Raw genomic sequence first — 26,139 nt, forward strand, 5'->3', positions numbered from 1 at the left:
ACGATGACGATGGTGATGATGACGATGATGATAATCATTATTATCATGGTGAGGGGAATTACAATGAGGTGCACGACTGGACGTGAATACCGAAAACAATATCTTTTACCTCGGCTAAATCCTCCATGAGGCTGCTCTCTGAACCTTCATGGGTGAAGGAAGAGGTGTAGATGTGGGCTCCGACGTCTGAACATTTGGCACATTCACCAGTCTGTAAGGAAAATCAATTGATACATGGTCTCTATAATGATTCCCAGTCTTCAGAAGCAGACCAGAATATCTTACGTTTTAAATATTCAAACAAAGTGATGCGTCATAAATTCTAAAACGGCTCTTGTAAGGGTCGCCAATAAATCCAGATTGATTTCCTGTGTTCTTATCTTGCATTTTCATATTATTTCTTTTAGCTCAGTTGGTAGCGCACTGCGTCACATGCAAAGGGACAGGATCGAAATCGGGTGGAATTTCGATTTTTTTTCTTCTGAGCCTTCCCTCAAACAGCAATTGGTAATTCAGTCTGTTAGAAAGTAGACAGAAAGTACTTTGCGATAGACAGGCATCCTATCCAAAGGATAACAAGCAACTGTTATTTGCAGTTTAACGCATAGAAATCGGGATAAACTCCGGCTCCAAGAGGCTTATGATCCAGGAGGACTATTGCTAACATTTGACATAGAATCTATTATAATTGTTTTGTGTCTCTTATTGCAGACATTTGAACACACGGTAGTACTGCATTCAGGCAGGCAATAAATCACACCTCGAGTGAAGAAAAGTGTGTTAACTGCCTTATCAGAAGGCTTATTCTCAAAACCGGATTTTTCAGCACTGTCACCATCTGCTCAATGACTACCTTCGTCATCGTTTAAGAGAGACAACGCCGCATTACTCTGTCCCGACTAAAAATATTGTAGAGTCAAGACATGAGAGAAAGCAATTGAGTAGTCGTAGTAATAGTAGTAGTAGTAGTAGTAGTAGTAGTAGTAGTAGTAGTAGTAGTAGTAGTAGTAGTAGTAGTAGTAGTAGGAGGAGGAGGAGGAGGAGGAGGAGAAGGAAGAAGAAGAAGAAAGGAAGAAGCAGAAGAAGAAGAAGAAGAAGAAGAAGAAGAAGAAGAAGAAGAAGAAGAAGAAGAGGATGAGGAGGATGAGGAGGAGGAGGATGAGGAGGGAGGAGGAGGAGGAGGAGGAGGAGGAGGAGGAGGAGGAGGAGGAGGAGGAAGGGAAAATAATTCGGAAAGGCAACAAAAACAATCACTCAAAAACAACTTACTTCTCCTGTGTATGCGTAGCTTGCCTCTGTGCAAATTCCATTTTCTTCAGCATAATCATAACCATCACTGGTAGTGCCTTCGGTACACCCATTATTGCCTAGAGGATTAAAATGATAATGATGATGTTAAGGATGATGATCATGATAATGATACTGCTGCTGCTGCTCCTAATGATGATGGTGATGATGGTGATGATGATGATGATGATGATGAGATGATGGTAAGGGTTATAATGATGATGATAAGCTTCATATACAAGGTGGAAATAGGTTTGGACTTTTTACTGAAACCCTCTACTCACCAATGATGATGATGATGACATTGAATATAATGACGGCGATTATGATTGACTTCGGACAGAGATGCATATACAAGATGGAAATCGGTCTGGACTTTTTACTCACCCATAACAGGAAAATCCTCATAATATTTTGCGATATCACCAACAATATTCAATCAGACTTTTTTTCTACATCAACAAAATGTTTGAAGATAGATCTTTATCATAACCATCATACCAGTACTCTATAATGTAGGGATTGTCTTTCCGAACAAAATGTTACATAGCGTTGTTGGCTTTTTTTCGGGGGGGGGGGGGGGGGGTTGTCGCTCTTAAGTTTTATATTGGATTGGTTAGACTTTTCTTGAAATAACATGAAAATGGTAATTAAGGAGAGTCAAGTTCAATATTTCTCATTTAGTTCATTCCGACACGTTACAATGCTAACACGTTGGATCACATAAAATTATTTGCATTATTTGTGCGGCTATGTGGTCTTGTGGTTTGACACTCGCTTTCGGATCGGAAGGTCCTGGGTTCGAACCTTTCTCGGGGATAATTGAATCCTTTGAGAAGGTTCTTTACTCACATTCTCTCACCGTACTCAGATGTAAAATGAATACCTGGCCGTTAACAGCGTTGTTTCTGTCCGGAAAAATTGTAATATCGTCTAACAGGCGTTATGTCCCGTCCTAAATTTTAAATTTAAATTTTTAAAAAAGTATTGTATCCCACAATACCTTCAGAAGTCGAGCAGTCGATGATTTGTTGTTCAGACAATTTGACCAGCTGATGCTTGGCCTTATACCAGGCACCTTCAATAGATCCCGTCACAGCAAAAGGATAAGAAGCGCAATTTCCTTGGTCTTGTACAGCTGTGACGTAGCCCTTTTTGACCCAATCAATTGTGTCCGGAACCTTCGTCACATTATTGCGTGGGCGAAATGTTTTCCGTGTAGTTTTATGCATTTTGGAAGGTCGCATTTGGATGTTTATGGTTTTGTTGAATTCTTCAAATGTCTGCAAAAAACATAAGATCCCAAGTTATTGTGTTAAAATCTCAAAAGTATTTGAGCATACGAACATTATTTTTCATGATTCAACAGTTACGCATTATTATAATTTTGGCGGAAAGCGTTCTAGAGCTTTTAGAGCTTTATATAGCGCATTATCCACTAAATGTGCTCAAAGCGCTTTACATAGAACGAGACATGACACTTGTTAGGCGATATTACAATTTATTAGACAGATACAACGCTGTTGACGGCCAGGTACTCATTTTACACCTGAATTCGGTGAGAGAATATGAGTAAAGAGTCTTTTCCAAGGACTCAACTATGCACCGAGCGAGGCTCGATCCTTATGATCCGAAAGCGAGCGTCATACCACAAGACCACATCGCCGCACCTTCATCTTCAACTTGGTTAAACCCATAAAGCTAAGATCTCTTTCAATTAAAAAAAGGTAGACTTATTACCAGTTAATAACCGTGATTTAGAAAGATAAGTATTAAAAAAACTACTCGTCCTTCAAATATCGATCGATTGAAATGACCCTCATCTTGGCAAAAACTCGCAAACCTGGGACCCGCAAAATACGTTGTTCCAGAGTACGGCAGTTATATTGTTAATCTAATAAATATATAGAGTTAACATATTCTGGTCGAATTGAGAGAAGAAATGTTTTGTAATTCTATGACAGAATAATGTAAACGAGTAAACGTTCTGCTCGAAGCTCGAAGAAATAAATAACAATGTGAAATTGAATGTAAGCTTCAATTTAATAAACGAAAACAGAAAATGTGGACGTTTTGGGTTTCCCCTTTAAACAGGATGATTGAAACGCTACAGACGAATGAGATAATGTAGAAAATTATCTCACACGAAAGAAGGACTAGCCTCATAACTCGGGGGTTCCCCAATGTTGATAAGGAGGTTTATAAAACATTGATTTATTCTTAGCAGCATTAAATTCAATGAGGCAATGCCAAACTGTCTTATCCTTTTTTGTATTCATGAACATTTTAATACATTTTAATACATAAGCACACTGAAGTAATGCATTGTTTCTGTTTCAAAATGCCTTTATACTTTTGGTATACCCCTCTCTCTCTCTCTCTCTCTCTCTCTCTCTCTCTCTCTCTCTCTCTCTCTCTCTATCTATCTCTCTCTCCCTCTCTCTCTCTCTCTCTATCTATTTATCTATCATTCTTTCTTTCTATTTATCTATCTCTACCTCCTCTCTGTTTATTCGTCAATATTTAAATGAAAAAAAAATCGAATTTTTATTTTAGTATAATCCATAATATTATTATTCCACAGTTCTTAGAAATAGCTGTCAATTCATTTTGTTTAGAACCAATTATTGACCTTGCACTTACCATATCAGCGAATTTGTTTTCTCCAAGGTAGTAGCTCTTCACTCCCTTTGCATACAGGATATTGTGTTCTTTGACTTTCTGCATGTTTACCTTGTAGATATATCGCCTGAAATGTAAAGTATCCGATGTAATCAAATTTTTATAAAAACGTGAGATTTTAATAATAGCTGATTCTTCAATGGATGTGCTCAAAACGCTTTACACCGGCCCACGGCCAACAACAACACTGAACATGTAGTTCGAGTGATGACGCCTAATAGCGCTGACACATTTTTTTCTCTAAATGGATTTGTATAATGAGAAAATGTGCATAGAGAGTCTTCACCAAGGATTCAACTTTGTACCACCAATAAGGAGACTTGAATTCGAGGCCTACATGCCACAAGGCGATTGTCACACCACATTCTTTTTGAAACACCCTATTGTTTCCACCTTAAACCTCCCCCCCCCCAAAAAAAAAAAAAAACAAAAAAAAAAAAAACCTTGAGCTTTTATATAGCGCATTATCCACTAAACGTGATAATAATAATAATAATAATAATCTTTATTGTCCAAATTAAAGGCAATTCATGTGAGGTAAACAATGCTCAGTTTGGTTCATGGTATGAACATCAACACATTTACAAATACAGACACAGCCATACACGAACATACACGCTTGTACATTGTTTCTACACATGTATACAAAAGAAATGAGCGTACATACAAACACATATACATACATACATACATACCTGCAGACATACATACAAACCAGCATATCATCGTATATGCATGCCTTCATACATACATACATACATACATACATACATACATACATACATACATCAAAGTGCTTTACAAATGGTCAGTGACTAACAGCAACGTGTAACATATTGAACGAGACATGACGCCTGCCAGGCGATAATACATTTTTTTTACGACAGAGACAAAGGTGTTAACGGCCAAGTACTCATTTTACACATGAGTACGGTGATTGAATGTGAGCAAAGAGCCTTTTCCAAGGACATAACTAACGGCGAGCGAGGCTCGAGCCCAGGACCTTCCGATCCACTAGACCAAATAGCCGCACCTTGCCCGAAGTGGGTTTATAATTGAAAAGACGTATGTGTGTGTGTGTGTGTGTGTGTGTGTGTGGGGGGGGGGGGTGCATGTCGCTCCAGTTTTCGAGTTCGGCTATTTGCGCCTTTCGGCCCAGCTTTTCTGTTAGGATGTTCTTCTTAACCGTTAGTCCCTCAAGACTGGTCCACAAGTCCGTGGCAGTTCTATTGCAAAGCTTTCCTCTCCTAGACAGGTTGCCATCCAAGGTCTACGATTTCTGTCCAACAGTGGGGAATTTGATAATGTGCTTCAACTGTCGTAACGTCACTTCCCTCATAATGACGCATGGTAACTTAGAAACTGGCTCTCCACTATCTGAACAATGGCGGACGCCCTTATGAAATATGTCTCCGACGAGCATAAAAGCGTATCCAGAGGAAAAAAACCCATTATAAATCTGATCATGTTTTGACTTTTACACATTCTGATCACAAGACATATGAAATGTTCTAGCCAGCATGAAGAATAAAATGTACCGATTTTCTTTGTTTAGAACCACGATAGCCGCCGTGACATCAGGCTATTGAACCCAATTGGCTCACCTGAAAGATTCCTCCCGGTCTGATTTGTAGACTTTTCCATGCCTGCTCTTGAATATCGCCCACTCCACATCGCTGATAGCGTTGGTCGCTGCCAGGACGATGGCGACGAAGGTGATAATTCGGAACATTCTGGGTTAGAAATAGAACACATAAATGGCAATGAGACTGGGCCAGGATATTTTAGATTGCGTGGGTGGGAAGGGTTTTTCCACTGGCCTACTATGCCCTGGCATAGGGCGAGAAAAATTACGATGACTTTGTTGGTATCTAAATTATAATTAAGATCAAGGTAATTATTATTATGACTCGAATTTAACACGTAACGTTGAAAAGATCAGTGTTAAGTATTGGCTTAACACCGATATAATACTGTTTTGATACAATTGGTCACATTTTGTATAAACATAATTTATTCATGTGACGACCCAAATGCGAGGAAGCCCCTCGTTTCAGCCAGTCAATCTATTCTCAATTGTATCAGATAAACGCCTCCCTCCCTCGTCCATTTTTTTTTTCAGAATGTTTGCCCCCCCCCCCCCCCCTTCCGAAGTTTAATCGCACCCCCGACCCCATCTATTAAATTTAATTTCACAAAACGGTGACGGCGAAAATTAAACCACAGGGAAAACAAAACAAAAGAAGTGGAAACTCCCCCGTCCGATGTCCGACCTCCCCCCCCCCCCCAACCCAAAAAAAACACACACAAAAAAAAACAAAAACAAAAAACAAACGAAAATAAAAAAAAAAAATCCCAAAAACCAAGAAAAAACCAAAACCAAAAATAAAACATTATATAAAACACAACAAACGAACCCTTAGAAGTGCTATCAAAAATAGAAAAGCAATGTATATACTATATTATGTCGCCGTCAGAATTGTCACTGATGATGGTAGCCTCGCCTAAATTAGAAAATACCCAAAATGTACATGCCCCCCCCCCCCCATCTGTGGATTGGCCAAAAAATCCCCTCCTTATTTGGTCAAATTGCGCACTCTCCCCCTCCCTTTTTAAAAAAAAAATAGAAGTGAACGCCCCCCCCCCCCCTTTCTATTGCTACCCCCTCCTTCTATTAATTTGATACACTAGAGAACATTTGCATCGTGTGCTGCTGACAATTTTCTGCTTTATAGTGTTGAGAAGAAGAATCCATTCAGAGTTGAAGAAAAATATAATAATTAACCTATCAACTTCAACTACTGTACTTAAAAATTTGGCCAGAAAGACTCGTCGTTAAAAGTCGATCGATTTAACTCTCTCCTTACCGCCCATTTTCAGTATTTTCCTAAATGGCAGGCTTATCCAGGAGAAAAATAGATTTTTAAAACTCAAACATGCTCTCTACAAAACAACTTTATGTTCTTATTAATTAAACAAAAATCATTGTGGTGTGCAAAATAAATCTGAATAAGAAAAAAATGTTAATCGTGTCGTAACATAAGTGACGATTTTGCTGTAGGTGGTAAGGAGAGGGTTAAATAACCCTCATCTTGACAAAAACTCTCAAACCCGGGATCTCGTGAGGTCCTGTAAATTAGTACACATCGATGCGAGCAGATTTACTAATCACTATTAAAATTTTAATTCGTTTTATTTTTCTAAAAGAAATAAACATTTACTGTGGCAATCGGCTGGATGCAGAAAAAAATAAACGCATAATAAATCAACAAACGAAAAAACACCCAGAAAAAAAAAATTAAAAACAACAGCAACAACAACAACAACAACAACAACAACAACAACAACAACAACAACAACAACAACTATTGAAATTAAAAAGAAAACAAAAAAAAACAGAAACAAAACAAAACAAAATAAAACAAAAATAACAAACAAAAAAACAAAACAAAAAGCAAACCCAAAAGAAAACAATCAAAACTTGGCACATAAAAGAGATGGAAGTCGACTTGGACGAATTCGGTCCCCTCGTTGGGGAGGGGATGTAGAGCTTCGAAACAGAGAGACGTTGTCAGGCTTCTGTATCAACAAAAGGAAGCATTGGGTGGCAGCGAGCGAATCGACTTCGGTCGAGACACATCGCTTCATCAATAGGGACTTTGCACCTGTCCCACATGTACGATCTGTGGCAAAGAGCCCATATGCAGCTGAGCATTTAGTCGATCGTTGCGTTGTGACGAAGCTTGCGGGCGGGTTCGCGACCGTGCACTTATGCGGCGATGAATTGGGGGCCTGGATTGATCACCATAACATAGAAATGTGACACCATTAGAAGCTGTTGCCTATACTTATACTGTATGTAATGGAAATATGGATCCAATATGGACTGTCTGGGCGTATTGCGCGCTTTATTATAAATGTCCATATTTATCTTATTAACCTAACCAGTTAACTGCCGTACCCTAGAAAGACACGTATTAAACATTTTGACCAGAAAAGTCGTCCTTCAAATACCGATCGATTTAAATGACCCATATTTTTGAAAAAAAAAAAACAAACAATCAAACCACCCCCCCCCCGCCCCCCAAAAAAGCAAACACATCCCACCCAAAAAAAACAAAAAAAACAACACAAAACAAACAAGCAGACAAAAACAACAAACAAAAAACTCTCAAACCTGAGACCTCGCGAGGTCTTTAATAAAGACTTTATCAAAGACCTCGAGGTCCCAGGTTTGAGAGTTTTTGCCAAGATGAGGGTCATTTAACTCAATCGTAATTTGAAAGCCGAGTTTTCTGGTCAAAATTTTAAATACGTGTTTTTCTAAAGTACGGCAGTTAACTGGTTATACCAGTTTGGGACAGTGGGTCATATTTAAGATGATGAGATATATTCATCAGAACATAACATAATATAACATAATATAACATAACATAACATACATAACACAACTAAAGGCATAGTTCAGAAATGCCTTTGATATGAAGAACACAAAGTGATTAGGGCACATTCCACTTGGGCCGAATGACGTAAGAATTAGGCCACACGAATACTCACTGGCACATAAAATAGCTTCAACAGATTACAGATACTGCAGAGAATCGAACGCTAATTCAAAGATATGGAGATGTCTAAAAAAAACAACAAAAACCAAACACCCCCCCCAAAAAAAAAAACAACATAAAAAACCCCACAAAAAAACAAAACAAAACAACAAGACAAAAAACAAAACAAAACCGTGAACTTTTATATAGCGCGATATCCACTAAATGAGCTCAAAGCGTTTTACAAAGGGTCGCTGACCAACAGCAACACGTAACAAGTAGAACGAGATATGACGCTAGACGATATTAATTTTCTTTCGGACAGAGGCAACGCTGTTATTGACCAGGTACTCATTTTATACCTGAGTACGAGAGAGAATGAGAGTAAAGAGCCTTCTCCAAGGACTCAACTATGGGCTGAGCGTGGCTCGAACCCAGGACCTTCTGATCCGAAAGCGAGTGTCATACCACAAGACCACATAGCTATAAAGGCATATTTCACTGAGCAAGTATTTATGGAACAAAAATAAAAAGACCAAATCAAAACAACAACAACAACAAAAAACAAAGAAACAAAAAAAAAAAACAAAACAAACCCCAAACAAACAAACAAAAACAATAACAAACAACACAACAACAACAAAAATAAAAACAATAAAACAACAACAACAACAAAAACAAAACAAAAAACATCAACAAAAGACCGAAAAACAAAAACTGCGCATGTGTCAACAAACGCCCAGAAAAAATCCTGCGCATGCGTTGATGGGCATCCGATAAAAAAAGAACATGTCACTTACGCTTAAAACTGCGCAAGAGAATTGCAGTTTGGGGTTTATTAATAATAACATCAACGAATAATTCAACCAATGAGTAAGAAAACATTACTGGTCATAGTATTTGCTTCGCATTACCTTTTGAATTAATTTGATATCGTGAATATGATTATGCGGTTATTGACCTTTATTGGGTTTTCTTTTAGTTTAATATAATGTGTCAACAACAATAACAAGAACATCAAAAACAACAAACCATCACACTGTTGAGTATAACTCACCTTTGTTTTTTATTATTTAAGTGACCTCACTCAATACAAAGTCATTTCTGTGCAGAGCACGTAAAATTATTTTTAAAGGTGAGGGTCAGAAGTGATTCATTCAATAAAACGCCCGTTCGGTGCAGTGTATGGAAAGATATTTTAAAAGGTGAAGGTCAGAAGTCATTAATTTTTCGATAAACGACTGTTCACCTTCACCTTCGATTTAAATTAATTGTTTAAGTATGTGATACGATTACAGCACGAGCGGTTTTTAAAGAATTTTCAGCTTGACTGGTTTATTCCTATAAGAGACTAATAAACGAATGTTATAATGATAGTGGGGGTCCCGATAGCTCAAGATCGAGATCGATCCCGGGTGCAGTCGAGATTTTTTCAAACCCATCTGTCCACCCAACAGTGATTGGGTAGCTGGGTCTGTTAGATCAGGCGGAAAGTACTTTGAGATAGACTAGCGTTCTATCAAAAGGATAGGAAGCAATTTCTATTGCCCATTTCACGCTATAGAAACCGGGATATACTCCGGCTCTATGGGCCTTAAGGCTCTGAAGAACTATTTTATAATGATAGTTATATTATAATCAAAGTACGAACTGAACTGAATCAATAGAGAGAAAATATTTACCTTAAACTTCCCGCAAGGCAACAAACTGAACAGAGGACATCCAAGGTTCTGGAGCTCTTTTATAATACTATTCGATTCATTTTTTTAAACAAAGATATAACGATAAAGTTTCAATACATTTGCACAAGTAATATGAAAACAGAAATATTGCCAAGCTTGCAATAAAGCTATTAGGTTGATAATAGAAAGAAGAATCAGCATATTTCATGTTTTTCTTTTCTTTTCAAAAGAATCAATGTTGACTTGCACTCAGCCAATTCTCGCATACAGTTCGGTTCTGTCGCATTCATTAAACAAAAATATCATTACAATACTTTTAACGCTAAGATGGCGGGTTTCGGTTTTACACTAACCTGACATTATTCCTTATCGTTTTCACCAAAACAGAAGTCATATCATTATTATCTAATTTTTGAGCTTGAGATTTTTTATATAGCGCAACGCCCACTCAACGTGCTCAAAGCGCTTCAAAAAGGGTCCCTGACCAACAGCAACAAGTATATGTAGAACGAGATATGACACCTGTTAGGCAATATTACAATTTTTTTTTCAGAGACAACACTTTTAATGGCCAGGTACTCATTTTACCCATGATTGTGATGAGAGAATATGGCTGAGCGAGGCTTGAGGCCAGGACCTTCCGATCCGAAAGCAAGTGTCATAAGTAATGGTACTCTGGATCAATAGTAAAGCCGGAGTAGCAATGATGTTATTACTCTCTTATTGTGACAAATTATGGAGCAGGAACTGGTGTAAAATAACGATCTGAAAAGGTGTGCATGATACAGTGTCAGTAAAAAAAAAACAATAAAAAAAAACAAACAAACAAAAAGCAAAAAAAAAACAAAAACAAAAAAACAACAAAAAAAGCAAAAAAACAACAACAAAAAACAAAAAAAAACAAAAAACAAACAAACATCCCCCCAAAACTGTCTGGCTCGACTGAGGAAGTCTGAGGTTCGGTCCCCAAGTCGAGGTAGGCTGATATTTTCGGGATTTTAACAAAATTGTATTTTTCCTTCATGCTTGTGAGGACTTTATTCTTCTCTGATAAGAGTAAGACAACAGCGGAAAATGATAAAACACCTATTGTAATTTTGACCATAAAGTAGGCCTATTTGGTAACCTTGAGACCATTGAGTGGATATTGCGCTATAAAAAGCTCAATTATTATTATTATTATTATTATTATTATTATTATTATTATTATTATTATTATTATATTATTATTATTATTATTATATTATTATTATTATTATTATTATTATTATTATTATTATTATTATTTATTATTTTATTATTATTATTATTATTATTATTATTATTATTATTATTATTATTATATTATTATTATTATTATTATTATTATTATTATTATTATTATTATTATTATTATTATTATTATTATTATTATCATTATTATTATCATTATGTTTGTCAACCATTGTTTCATGCACACCTTTTCAAATAGATACCTCTTATTGTGATACGGATGTTTAGTTCTGCGATTGAGACATCATCATCATTATCATTGCCTTTTTCACCCTGGGTCAGGGTATAGGCCACAGACAAACAGTTTCCATCCTTCTCTATCCTGAGCCAACTTTTTTTTTTATCTCTATCCAGGTCTTACCACTTTTCTGTATATCAGCTTCTTTAATTCTTCTCCATGTTCCTCGTGGCCTTCCCCTTGATCTTCTGCCCTGAGGGTTCCAGTCCAATACTTTCTTTGTTATAGTTGAGTCATTCTTTCTAAGCGTGTGTCCAATCCACCTCCATCGTCTTCTTCCTATTTCCTCTCCCACTGGTTTCTGCGGTGTTCTTTTCCATACTTCTTCATTTTTTATTCTATCCATCCATTTTATTCTGAGTAGCTTACGCATGCACCTGTTTACAAAAATCTGTACCCTCCTTATACATGCCTGTGATGCGTTCCAAGTTTCACATCCATACAGTAGGACAGACTTCACGTTTGAGTTGAAAAGTCTTAGCTTTAGTCGAAGGGAAATATCTTTAGTTCTCCAAACTCTGTTCAAAGATGTGAATACAGCCTGTGCCTTTCCTATTCAAACAAAAGTCTTAGCTTTAGTCGAAGGGAAATATCTTTAGTTCTCCAAACTCTGTTCAAAGATGTGAATGCAGCCTGTGCCTTTCCTATTCGTGCTTTCACCTCTGCTTCCGTGCCTCCATCCTTGTCAATTATACTTCCGAGATAGCAGAAAGTGTCTATATCTTCGAGTTCCTGATCTTTTACTTTGATCTGCTCCCTTTGACGCGTACCTATCCTCAAGACCTTTGACTTTGCAGGGTGAATTCTTAGACCAATTGATTCCGAGAGGCTGTTTATAATTGTGGTTTTTGCTTGCATCTGGTCCTGGGTGTGGGACAAAAGAACCAGATCATCTGCAAAATCCAGATCATCCAACTGTGTCCAGGGGGTCCACTGTATCCCATTTCTTCTCCCTTTGGAGGTTTCCTTCATTAGCCAATCAATGGCAAGAATGAACAGGAATGGAGAGAGCAAGCATCCCTGCTTGACACCAGTCTTAATTTCAAAGCTGTCAGTAAGCTGATCTTCATGTACAACCCTGCAACTTGATCCTTCATACATTTCCTTAATGAGGTTTACTATCTTTTCAGGGAGTCCATAATGTGCCAGAATTTTCCACAATGTTTCTCTGTCAATACTGTCGAAAGCCTTCTCGTAATCCAGGAAGTTGACAATAAGAGGAGAGTTCCATTCTATAGACTGTTCCACTATGACTCGCAGAGAGGCAATCTGGTCGGTGGTTGAACGATTTTTCCGAAAACCTGCCTGTTCGTCCCGCAGTTTAGCATCTGTTGCATTCTTAATTCTCTCTAAAATAATTCGGTTGAAAACCTTTCCTGGGATAGAAAGAAGAGTGATGCCTCGATAATTATTACAATTACTGAGGTCCCCTTTCTTTGGAAGCTTGATAAGATGTCCTTCCTTCCAATCCTTTGGGAATATCCCGTCATTCCAGATTCTCTCAAATAGTGGGTGCAGGGCCTCAGCATTTCTTTCCGCATCAACTTTTAGAGCCTCCGGTGGAATCTGGTCTGGTCCAGCAGCTTTCCCCCTTTTCATCTTATTAATGGCACCCACAATCTCTGCTATCGATGGTGGATCACAGCTAATTGGTAGCTCAATCCTTGCAGGCAAAATTTCTGGCTGGTTGTCTGGTGGTGGTCTGTTCAGAAGGCAGTTGAAATGTTCCCTCCATCGTTCAGATTGAGCCTCTTTTCCAAAAATAGTTTTCCCATCTTTGTATTTGACTGGTATCTCTGGTTTCCCATATTTTCCAGCAAGTGTCTTGGTAGTTTGATAAAGGATCCTCATGTGTCCTCCAGTCGCTGCTGCTTCTGCTTTCTCTGCAAGTCTGTTCATGAATGCTTCCTTGTCTTTCTTCACAGATCTGTGAAGAAAGATTGAGACATATTAGATAAATAAAAAAGAATTGATAGCATGCGAAAAATGAATATGGTTTTGCTGTGAAAGGATTAATGTTTGGACCAATCTTGTGAGGACTTTATTCTTCTCTGATAAGAGTAAGGCGACAGCGGAAAATGATAAAACACCTATTATAATTTCGACCATAAAGTAGGCCTATTTACCTTAGATTGGTACCGGCGGCCTTTATTGGCAGGTCTGATAACCCATTTCATTATGGGTTCATTGGTGTAATGGAAATCTCAAAAAATGATGCAAAATATTGTCAATTACAATGTTAAACTAGGCCCATAATTACGTTCGGATGTCAGATCTGCAGATATGTCCACGTCAATTGGTACCCACCGAGGTACACACACTCTCACACACACACATATATATATATATATATATATATATATATATATATATATATATATATATATATATTTGCAGATAGGATATCTGAACGTAAGCATTAATTTAATAGTGTTGTAATGATTTGAAATGGACAATGGCTATGGCAATGTGCATAGTTGAGTCCTTGGAAAAGGTTCCTTACTCACATTCTCTCCCCCTACTCAGGTGAAAAATGAGTACCTGACCGTTAAGAGCATTGTCTGTCGGAAAAAAATGTAATATCGCCTAAAAGGCGTCATTTCTAGTTCTTCGTGTTACTTGTTGCTGTTGGTCAGGGACCCTTTGTATAAAGCGCTTTGAGCCCGTTTAGTTGATATTGCGTTATATATAAAAGCTCGTTTTTTTTGTTTTTGTTTTTAATGGCTCGTCCTGCATCTTAAGCGTTGCTGTTGGCTAGGGTTCTCTTGTAAAGCGCTTTGAGTAGATTCTGCTCTGTATAAATGCTCACATTTTAAGTTTAAATAAAAAGAAAATATAACAATGAAAAACTTGTTGCTAAATTGCTGTTAAAGGATTATTTTTAATAGAAAGATCTTTTAAGGACCAGTCTTCTCTGATAAGGGCAAGACAACTTTGTCGTAAACAGATAAACGGTTTTTATAATAGGGCAAACCCAAGGGAAGAGTGTATGTAACTAGTCCTTAGGAGGACTAATAATGAATAGGTATTATTGTATTATGGAATATTATCGAATCATGGCATAAATTTTTAAGGAGCAGAATGTATGGGCAGATTTTTTGTATTACGGGATCGCATGACATTAATTTTTGTCCCCTACTCTGACCCGAAAGCATTTACTTCAAGATTGGTACCCATCTACTCTGGTGCATCAAATAGGCGAGGGGGGGGGGGCGAGGTAGTAATGGAAGGGGTGGGGGTGCGCGCTGTGATCAAACTTTAAAAGAAATGGGGGAGGGGGGGGGGAGGTGGGGAGGAGTCAGACAGGAAGGGGCGTGTGTGAGCAATTTGACCAGGGGGGGGGGGGTTGACTAAGCCACAAACGGGGGAGGGGAGGGGAGGGGGGGGGGGGTGTCTGCTTTTATTTCCTTTATTTTCCTTTTTTAAAAGTTTTGTTTCCCTTCTGGTGAATATTAACCGGCATACTTCGAGTGCTGAAATTGAATAGAGGGTGGGTGTGGGGAGGGGTGGTGGTGGGGGAGAGGGGGGGGGGCGGGGGGGGGGGGGGGGGAGGGATGTGTGCGAATAAATTGGGGGTAGGGGGGGGGGGTACGCAATAATTCTGAAAAAAAAATAGACGGGGGAAGGGACGTTTATTTGATAGAGTTGAATAGGTGCATATACATTATAATATATGTAGATCGGATATCTGATCTGAACCCTATTCGTTATCATGGTCTGATTCAACATTCTCCCAATGGACAATATTTTGCATTGATTTGAGAGTATTCCCATTACAACAATGAGCCATAATAATTTGGGTTATCAGACCTGCAAATCGGTACAAGCCGGTATCCATAGATTTATATTTTTAAAAAAATCAAAACTCCTTTTTAGTCATCCTCAGGGGAAATCTTATTAAAGATCTAGAAAGATTGATTATGAAACAGTGTCAGACAAAGCATAGAGAAAAATAGAAGATAAAATTCTCATAAATGAAGCCTCCTGTTTTTATGGTTTTCCTTTTTTTTTTCTATTTTTCTTTCTGCTTTGTCTGGTATTGTTTCATAAGCACATTTCAGATCGTTATACTACAAAAGTGCTTGCTTTCTAAAGTGTCCTGATACCGCAGTTGGTAGAGCACTCACTTCCCAGACAAAGACGCTAAGATCTTTTCCCGGGAAGAGTCGATATTTTTTTTACCCCGCCCCCCCCCCCCCCCCCCAACCATGTACGCCCAACAGTGATTGGGTAGCTTGGAAACCTGGCGGTGGGTACTTTGCGATGACTTTCGTCCTACCAAAAGGGTAGCAGGAATTGCTATTGTTAGTTCCACGCTATACAAACCGGGATAAGTTCGTATCCGTTGTGACAATGGTTTTGAAAACTACCAGTCCATGCTCCCAAATCTGTCACTTAAACGTGAAAAAAACTTTGAATAATATTTAAAAGATTTATAAATAAGAATAAAAAGGAATTTAAAAGAGAGCTCCTATACAGCGCAATATTCATTAATAATTGTGCTAAAATTGCTTTACAATGTATCCCAAACATATGCGTATCGATGCAATGCTTTACGTATAATAATCAAATATCGAATGCGGATAGAACGTACCAAAATGCAAAATGCGTGTTTAACGTAGCGATTATAGTTGATTATATATTTGGTGAGAGTATCACCAAGGGCTGTCATAACACTAATTAACACGAGCTATGACGGTAAACTTCGTTACTCATATGCTGGTTATCCCACTATTTGAGATGAAATTGGTAGGGAAAGTGTGCATAAATAAATTGGGTCCTATCTGGGGTTTGTATGTGCAGCTTGGTACTAATATAATAGTGCATAATTGTCAGTGGGGGAGGTATGTGCGGCTAGTGGGTTTGTGGTAGTGGAAGCTTCGGATCAGGAAGGGCCGTGGTGTGAACTCGACCAGGGGGAGGACGGAGGGCTTTTACTCATTGCTCCCACAGGTAATGAGAACGGCATGAGAGCGGGTTGTCTGCTTTTATTTCCTTTATTTTCCTTTTTTAAAAGTTTTGTTTCCCTTCTGGTGAATATTAACCGGCATACTTCGAGTGCTGAAATTGAATAGAGGGTGGGTGTGGGGAGGGGTGGTGGTGGGGAGAGGGGGGGGGGGGGGGGGGGGGGGAGGGAGGGATGTGTGCGAATAAATTGGGGGTAGGGGGGGGGGTACGCAATAATTCTGAAAAAAAAAATAGACGGGGGAAGGGACGTTTATTTGATAGAGTTGAATAGGTGCATATACATTATAATATTTGTAGATCGGATATCTGATCTGAACCCTATTGTTATCATGGTCTGATTCAACATTCTCCCAATGGACAATATTTTGCATTGATTTGAGAGTATTCCCATTACAACAATGAGCCCATAATAATTTGGGTTATCAGACCTGCAAATCGGTACAAGCCGGTATCCATAGATTTATATTTAAAAAAAAATCAAAACTCCTTTTTAGTCATCCTCAGGGGAAATCTTATTAAAGATCTAGAAAAATTGATTATGAAACAGTGTCAGACAAAGCATAGAGAAAAATAGAAGAAAAATTCTCATAAATGAAGCCTCCTGTTTTTATGGTTTTCCTTTTTTTTTTCTATTTTTCTTTCTGCTTTGTCTGGTATTGTTTCATAAGCACATTTCAGATCGTTATACTACAAAAGTGCTTGTTTCTAAAGTGTCCTGATACCGCAGTTGGTAGAGCACTCACTTCCCAGACAAAGACGCTAAGATCGTTTCCGGGAAGAGTCGATATTTTTTTTACCCCGCCCCCCCCCCCCCCCCCCCAACCATGTACGCCCAACAGTGATTGGGTAGCTTGGAAACCTGGCGGTGGGTACTTTGCGATAGACTTTCGTCCTACCAAAAGGGTAGCAGGAATTGCTATTGTTAGTTCCACGCTATACAAACCGGGATAAGTTCGTATCCGTTGTGACAATGGTTTTGAAAACTACCAGTCCATGCTCCCAAATCTGTCACTTAAACGTGAAAAAAACTTTGAATAATATTTAAAAGATTTATAAATAAGAATAAAAAGGAATTTAAAAAGAGAGCTCCTATACAGCGCAATATTCATTAATAATTGTGCTAAAATTGCTTTACAATGTATCCCAAACTCATACTGCGATATCGATGCAATGCATTTACGTAAAATAATCACAAAATCCGACTGCCGGATAGAACGTACCAAAACACAAAACTGCGTGTTTACTCGTACGCTTATAGTCTGATTCATATAATTTGGTGAGAAGTAATCACCAAAGCGGCTGTCTAACAACAATAACAACGAGCCAGGTGACGTCAACTTCGTTCCCTCTATATGCCTGGGTTATCTCCACCTATTTTCGAGACTGAAATTGGTAGGGAAAGTCGTGACATCAAACCCTAAACTCTTTTGGTTCCTAAATCCTTGGGAGTTTGTATGTAGCCAGTCCTTCGGAGTACTAATAATGAATAGGTGGCATAACTTTTTCAGTAGCAGGATGAATAGGCTATGTGCGGCTATGTGGTCTTGTGGTATGACACCCGCTTTCGGATCGGAAGGTCCTGGGTTCGAACCTCGCGCTCGGCGCATAGTTGATTCCTTGGAAAAGGCTCTTTACTCACTTTCTCTCACCGTACTCAGGTGTAAAATGAGAACCTGGCCATTAACAGCGTTGTCTGCTTTTATTTCCTTTATTTTCCTTTTTTAAAAGTTTTGTTTCCCTTCTGGTGAATATTAACCGGCATACTTCGAGTGCTGAAATTGAATAGGGGTGGGTGTGGGGAGGGGTGGTGGTGGAGGAGGGGGGGGGGGGGGGCGGGGGGGGGGAGGGAGGATGTGTGCGAATAAATTGGGGGTAGGGGGGGGGGGTACGCAATAATTCTGAAAAAAAAATAGACGGGGGAAGGGACGTTTATTTGATAGAGTTGAATAGGTGCATATACATTATAATATATGTAGATCGGATATCTGATCTGAACCCTATTAGTTATCATGGTCTGATTCAACATTCTCCCAATGGACAATATTTTGCATTGATTTGAGAGTATTCCATTACAACAATGAGCCCATAATAATTTGGGTTATCAGACCTGCAAATCGGTACAAGCCGGTATCCATAGATTTATATTTAAAAAAAAATCAAAACTCCTTTTTAGTCATCCTCAGGGGAAATTTATTAAAGATCTAGAAAGATTGATTATGAAACAGTGTCAGACAAAGCATAGAGAAAAATAGAAGAAAAAATTCTCATAAATGAAGCCTCCTGTTTTTATGGTTTTCCTTTTTTTTCTTCTATTTTTCTTTCTGCTTTGTCTGGTATTGTTTCATAAGCACATTTCAGATCGTTATACTACAAAAGTGCTTGTTTTCTAAAGTGTCCTGATACCGCAGTTGGTAGAGCACTCACTTCCCAGACAAAGACGCTAAGATCGTTTCCGGGAAGAGTCGATATTTTTTTTACCCCGCCCCCCCCCCCCCCAACCATGTACGCCCAACAGTGATTGGGTTAGCTTGGAAACCTGGCGGTGGGTACTTTGCGATAGACTTTCGTCCTACCAAAAGGGTAGCAGGAATTGCTATTGTTAGTTCCACGCTATACAAACCGGGATAAGTTCGTATCCGTTGTGACAATGGTTTTGAAAACTACCAGTCCATGCTCCCAAATCTGTCACTTAAACGTGAAAAAAACTTTGAATAATATTTAAAAGATTTATAAATAAGAATAAAAAGGAATTTAAAAAGAGAGCTCCTATACAGCGCAATATTCATTAATAATTGTGCTAAAATTGCTTTACAATGTATCCCAAACTCATACTGCGATATCGATGCAATGCATTTACGTAAAATAATCACAAAATCGACTGCCGGATAGAACGTACCAAAACACAAAACTGCGTGTTTACTCGTACGCTTATAGTCTGATTCATATAATTTGGTGAGAAGTAATCACCAAAGCGGCTGTCTAACAACAATAACAACGAGCCAGTGACGTCAACTTCGTTCCCTCTATATGCCTGGGTTATCTCCACCTATTTTCGAGACTGAAATTGGTAGGGAAAGTCGTGACATCAAACCCTAAACTCTTTTGGTTCCTAAATCCTTGGGAGTTTGTATGTAGCCAGTCCTTCGGAGTACTAATAATGAATAGGTGGCATAACTTTTTCAGTAGCAGGATGAATAGGCTATGTGCGGCTATGTGGTCTTGTGGTATGACACCCGCTTTCGGATCGGAAGGTCCTGGGTTCGAACCTCGCGCTCGGCGCATAGTTGATTCCTTGGAAAAGGCTCTTTACTCACTTTCTCTCACCGTACTCAGGTGTAAAATGAGAACCTGGCCATTAACAGCGTTGTCTTTATCCGAAAAATTGTAATATCGCCTAACAGGCGGCATGTCCCGTCCTATATGTTAAATGTTGCTGTTGACCAGGGACCCCTTGTAAAGCGCTTTGAGCACATTTAGTGGATATTGCGCTATATAAAGCGCACTTTTTTTTAAGGCAGATTCTTCGGGTCACGGGACACAGAAGAGCCAGGATGGATGATCTTTATTGACGACCAGATCTAGATTAGAAAAAAAGATACCATCACTTTGAAACCAGAGGATCAATTACACAAGGTATGTATTCAGTCCTCCGGAAGAGATAGTTTTTACACTTTTAATGAACTAGGAACCGGTCTTTTGACATCACATTCTTCTCCCCTATTGGCTTTAGGGTCCATCGCGAAAAAAGGACCCGTTGGGACCCGTTGCTAATAATAATAATAATAATAGTATATAATAATAATAATAATAATAATAATAATAATAATAATAATAATAATAATAATAATAATAATAATAATAACAATAATAATAATAATAATAATAATAATAATAATAATAATAATAATAATAATAATAATAATAATAAATCTCATTGTTGACAATAGATCCACTATTTGTCATGTCAGTGTTTACATTTTGCCACCGCTAAAAATTGCTGACGAAGCCCGATCTCTACATTTTTAAACAATGGTTCTTTGGAATATCTGAATGTCCGAAAAGACTCCGCAATCTGCGAAATCTACCGCGAGTAAGCACTTATGAAAAATGCATGCTTTTTCTATTGATGTCAGAAAATATTGGAAGATATTGTTATTGTTGTTGTTGTTGTTGTTATTCTTCTTCTTCTTCTTCTTCTTCTTCTTCTTCTTCTTCTTCTTCTTCTTCTTCTTCTTCTTCTTCTTCTTCTTCTTCTTCTTCTTCTTATTATTATTATTATTATTATTATTATTACTATTTAGCAATCCATTTTTACGAGTAGTTCTAACTAAAGTATCAATAAGCCTATAAACGGTTAAGATTAAATATTGTTTTGTGTGTTGGTACGTTAAATCCGGGTGGCGGGTGTTTTGAGGTTTTTTTTTTTTGGAATAAACACAAAGCATCAATTATATCGGGATTGCTCAGACGCCGAAAATTTAATTCAACCTGAGCACATTAATAATTATAAAATTTATGGAAGTTGAGACTGAAGAACTTCATCAAACTCGCCTCGGAACAGGTGGATCATCGCTACGAGGCCCACTCTCGGCAACGTAAAGTTGACTCCTTGGAAAAAGCTCTTTACTCACATACTCTCACCGCACTCAGGTATAAAATGAGTACCTTTACCGGTAACAGCTTTGTCCTTGTTGAAAATATAAATGTAATATCGCCTAACCGGTGTCGATGTCTCGTTCTACATATTAATTGTTGAGGTTGACTTGGGACTGCTTGTAAAGCGATTTGAACACATTATCATTCCCAACTCACTTAATTGAAGAAGAAATAATGTGAGTATTCGTGACGAATTATTAATCTTTTAATATATGACATAAGATAGATGATTATTTTGAATTTTTCTTTATCAAAACAAAGGGTTAATCATGCATGAAAACTGGAACAGAACGATGACTTTAAACATTTATTGAATGAATATATAAACTGGAGCTCCAGACAACATTTCTTAACTCATTTCTTAGCAATAGATAAATCAATTTAACTGTTTCCCCTCCTTATAAAAGTCTCACGGCTGGTCCAGATGAAATCAAGTTGTGTTATTCCACAGTAAAGACATTAAATTGGGAGATAGAAGAGATAATAAGGACGCTCTCCGATCTACAACTCATGGTTTCAGGAGACCAGTGTGCACCCCCCCCCCCCTCAACTCCCCATGATTTACGGAAAATCTACCCACCGGATTATCTCCCTCCCCTCAAAAGATTCCAGAGTAATCATGAGTAAAACATGACCGAAAAAGGATACAAAACCACAAGGAAATGATTTTAAAAAACATAAGAAAGAAACTAGACACAGCAAGGGACCCCCTGCCTCCCTCCCTCCCCTAATCAAGGGCTTCTTTTTACAGAATGAACTATAAACGTTTATCGATCATTCACAATAAGTAATGTCAACAACACTATCAATATATATTTAAACTTAATTTCAATTTTTCTTTTTTTATTTTTTTTTCTTTGCTTAAACCAAAGTTTTATGTAAGCACGCGGGTTTGTTTTGTGTAGTGCGTGTGCGTGCATGAACGTGTACAGAAATGAATATAGTTTATTTTAGATTTCATATTTCGCTGACAAACATTTTATATTTCCAACAGAAGAGAGGCCGTTCTACTTTTGATCATTTTTTAAATCACAAAGAATGAGAAAAAAAAATAGAGAATAGAAAGCAAGAACATAAGATAAAAGTTTAATTTATTAAAATAAATTCGGAACAACAATGAATGTAAACAAAGGGTAGAATTTCACAGCAAAGCGAATCTAATCATTGAGAAAATCTCTTATTCATTAGTATTTTTATTGTTTTTTTTAATTCGTTTCCTATGACCTTTGTTGGTAAATATTACAATTATAAGCAGTGGTTGGCAAATGTTTTGACTTTTAGCTGACGTCTTATCTCTGGTTATTGTTTATGGATTTTCAGACAAACGGAGGGGTGAAAGTCGAAGAGAGGTTTCAAATCATTTGATATTAAATGTACAGCGCAATCAAATATAGAATGAAAGTTTTGATGTAAAAAAAAAAAAAAAAAAAAACAAAAAAAACAAACAAAAAAAAAAAGATCGGAAGTGTAAAACCACTCTTCCGGAGGACTGGATACATGCCTTGTGTAATTCATCTTCTGGTGTCAGAGTGATGGTATTTTATTTTCTAGTCCAATTATATGCCGGTCGTCAATAATGATAATCCATCCTCGCTCTTTTCCGTCGCGTAATTTTAAGAATCTGCATATACATACTGCTACTGAAATAGTTATGCCACCTTTATATAACCTAATTATTCTTGGTTTTTCGGAGATTTGGTTATATTATACACACCCCCAAGTATTTCGGAACCAAAAGAGTAGAGCATTGGAAGTTACGACTTCACTATACCCGTCCGGTATACGTTATCTCGGTTCTTTCCTCTTCATCGCTTCCACCCCAACCATGGTTAGGGAACCTTTTTTTCACGTCATTAAGACGGCCGATGTCTGCTAATGTGATTTATATCTGGTCTGCATATTCAGGTATATTGCTCATTTTCGCCACTTACCGTGGTAAAATTATTATTGTTCCACCCCTCCCATTGGAAAGTCCTATCAATTCTTAGTAAATCGTAATCGTTGAATAATGTGTTGAACGTGTTGAATAAAGATTTTATTCAACGATTGCAGACTGTTTTAGCGTATTTTATTGGTTTAAAACAAGGTGCTAAAAGACAGCTGATTGGCAACTATAAATCATCTTTTAGTGCGCAACGTATTTATTTTTGGGTCAAATTGTCATTCGAGCAGGTGGAGAAAAATACAAATTATAGTGAATAGAAATACTACAATACATAATAATCTTACTTGTAGGGGTGGAAAAAACGTATATTTTCATTTCTTTGTATTTATTAAATTCGTTTTTTTTTATCGCGCAGTAACATAGTCGCACGCTCGTAGTGTTATTGGGCACGATTAATCTAACTCGTTTAATAAATACAAAGAAATGAACGAATAGTATATTATTATTATTATTAGACGGGGTCTATTATTATTATTATTATTATTATTATTATTATTATTATTATTATTATTATTATTATTATTATTATTATTATTATTATTATTATTATTATCAACAGCAGCAGAATTATTATCATTATTATTTTACCATGCAATTTTATCTACACTGAAATGAAGAAAACTTGTAAGCGCCAAAAACCACAAGAAAACAAACAAACAAAATAAAATCAAAAAGAAGATATAAATAAAGGAAAACAACAACAGCAAAACAAACCAAAACAAAATATAGAAAAACAAGACAAGAAACGAACAAAAACCAAAACAAAAACAAAACAAAAACAATTCAAACGAACAAACAAAAGAAATAATAAAGAAAACCCTCCTCGGGTTTGTTTGAATTCCAGTCACAAGCTCCACGATAATTGAGCTACCCACACCACCCCTCTCCTCTCCGTATAATCCTCCATTTCTTGTATTCAACAATTAATTAATAACAATAATAATGCTCTCCAAGTTCAAGTCTTGCCAGCAATATATGCTAGGTAAGCGTGATATTTGTTGTCAATTCCATTCAAGGACAGGGGAAGTGGTTTTTATTCTATATCTTTCTATACATTATCCTTCTTTTTAAAAATTCAAATTGAATACATAATAATATTTATTATTATTTTCCGAATCCAATTTAAGCATTCTTACAATTTTTCTATAAGACCAATTCAAGTTTTTTAAAGCTTTACAATCACAATTACTTTGTTTTTTAAAATCTTTTTTTTCTTCTGTGAATATAACCGCTGACGAACCGTTTTCACAAAGAAAGCGGTTAACAGTTTCATTGCAAATACAAAATGGGAATATAAAATAAATGATGAACAAAAATAAGTATAGAATAAAAGCTTCAAAAAGAAGCTGGATTGTATGTGATCTATTATCGTCATATTTTTGTTGTTGACTGAAGTATAATGGAGCGCGAAACGTACCTTATTAATAGATAATTTCCATTGAACTCTCGAGTCGCATTGCTATATTAATACACTTGGTGAAATGAAAATGCAATGTATCAGATGAGAATGAAATCGAATCCCGACGGGAAAGGTTTTAGGTTAAGGACAAATATATATGACTTTATGTTGCTCCGCTAAAGAAATACATATTAAAAGATAATTGTGGTTTAACCGCAAGGACTGTTCAATTAAATAACCACATGATACATCTAGTTTTGCGGTCTTTTCCACTTGACCAATTTTGTCAAAGTACTCAATTTCATAAACATTGAGAGCTGCACTGCCATATTCTGAAATAAAAGCGACACATTAAAATTGTTTGTTTTTTTTGCCAGGAAACTCGTCATTCAAATTCATTTATTGATTATTATAATTAATAATAATAATAATAATAATAATAATAATAATAATAATAATAATAATAATAATAATAATAATAATAATATATAATAATAATAATAATAAAATAATAATAATAATGATAATAATAATAATAATATATATAATAATAATAATAATAATAATAACAATAATAAAGATATAATGATGATGATGATGATGATACTACTACTATACTACTAATATATACTACTACTACTACTACTACTACTACTATACTACTATACTACTACTACTACTACTACTACTACTACTATAATAATAATATAATATATAATATAAGATATAATGATGATGATGATACTATTATACTACTACTACTACTACTACTACTACTACTACTACTACTACTACTACTACTACTACTACTACTACTACTACTACTACTACTACTATAATAAAATAATAATAATAATAATAATACAATATAATAATAAAGATATAATAATAATAAGAATAAATAATAATAATAATAATAATAATAATAATAATAATAATAATAATAATAATAATAATAATAATAATAATTAATAATAATAATAATAATAATAATAATAATAATAATAATAATAATAATAATAATAATAATAATAATAATAATAATAATAATAACAATAACAATAACAATACAAGAACCTTACCATGAATTGTAAATAAATATAGGGCATTTATGCTTGACTACCGAAAGCATGTTAATTCTCACCTGATCTTCACGGGATGCACAACCATCCGGTTTCTTAACGAGGACTTAATAAAACTAATCTGAAACCAATAGAATTGATGCTATGCGCTTAATTTAAATACTCACAACAACAAAACTGCTTGTAACCGTTTATAGTCTGATGGATAGAATTTCGTGAGAACTACTCTAACAATGGCTGGTGAAAAGTAATAACAAAGAGCTGAGTGAGGTCAATATCGTTCCTTCTCTAAGTACAGATCCAACACTGGAGATAAAGATAAAGGGAGTAAATCTGACTCATGAATGGTCAACACAAAACAAACGACGTTTCGGCCTTTGGCCC

At 36.6% G+C, this 26,139-nt stretch overlaps 1 protein-coding gene and 1 long non-coding RNA gene across 2 annotated transcripts in view; one reads left to right on the forward strand and one right to left on the reverse strand.

Moving 5' to 3' along the window:
- LOC144970852 (cathepsin L-like) overlaps window positions 1-10,317 on the reverse strand; it is a 13,028-nt gene extending 2,711 nt beyond the window's left edge. The window contains exons 1-6 of the mRNA XM_078910947.1: window positions 10,196-10,317; window positions 5,574-5,702; window positions 3,931-4,036; window positions 2,291-2,570; window positions 1,270-1,367; window positions 110-211 (exon numbers count right to left, since the gene is read on the reverse strand). Coding sequence (XP_078767073.1) covers window positions 110-211; window positions 1,270-1,367; window positions 2,291-2,570; window positions 3,931-4,036; window positions 5,574-5,701 — 714 coding nt within the window. The 5' untranslated portion in view covers window position 5,702; window positions 10,196-10,317. The remainder of the gene's footprint in view (window positions 1-109; window positions 212-1,269; window positions 1,368-2,290; window positions 2,571-3,930; window positions 4,037-5,573; window positions 5,703-10,195) is intronic.
- LOC144972041 (uncharacterized) overlaps window positions 1-26,139 on the forward strand; it is a 509,884-nt gene that overhangs the window by 417,897 nt on the left and 65,848 nt on the right. The gene's annotated exons all lie outside the window — the stretch shown is intronic.

The sequence above is a fragment of the Berghia stephanieae genome, chromosome 4 (genome assembly GCF_034508935.2).
Source record: "Berghia stephanieae isolate SIO BIC M18660-M18661 chromosome 4, UCSD_Bste_1.3, whole genome shotgun sequence".
Lineage (NCBI taxonomy): Eukaryota > Metazoa > Mollusca > Gastropoda > Nudibranchia > Aeolidiidae > Berghia > Berghia stephanieae.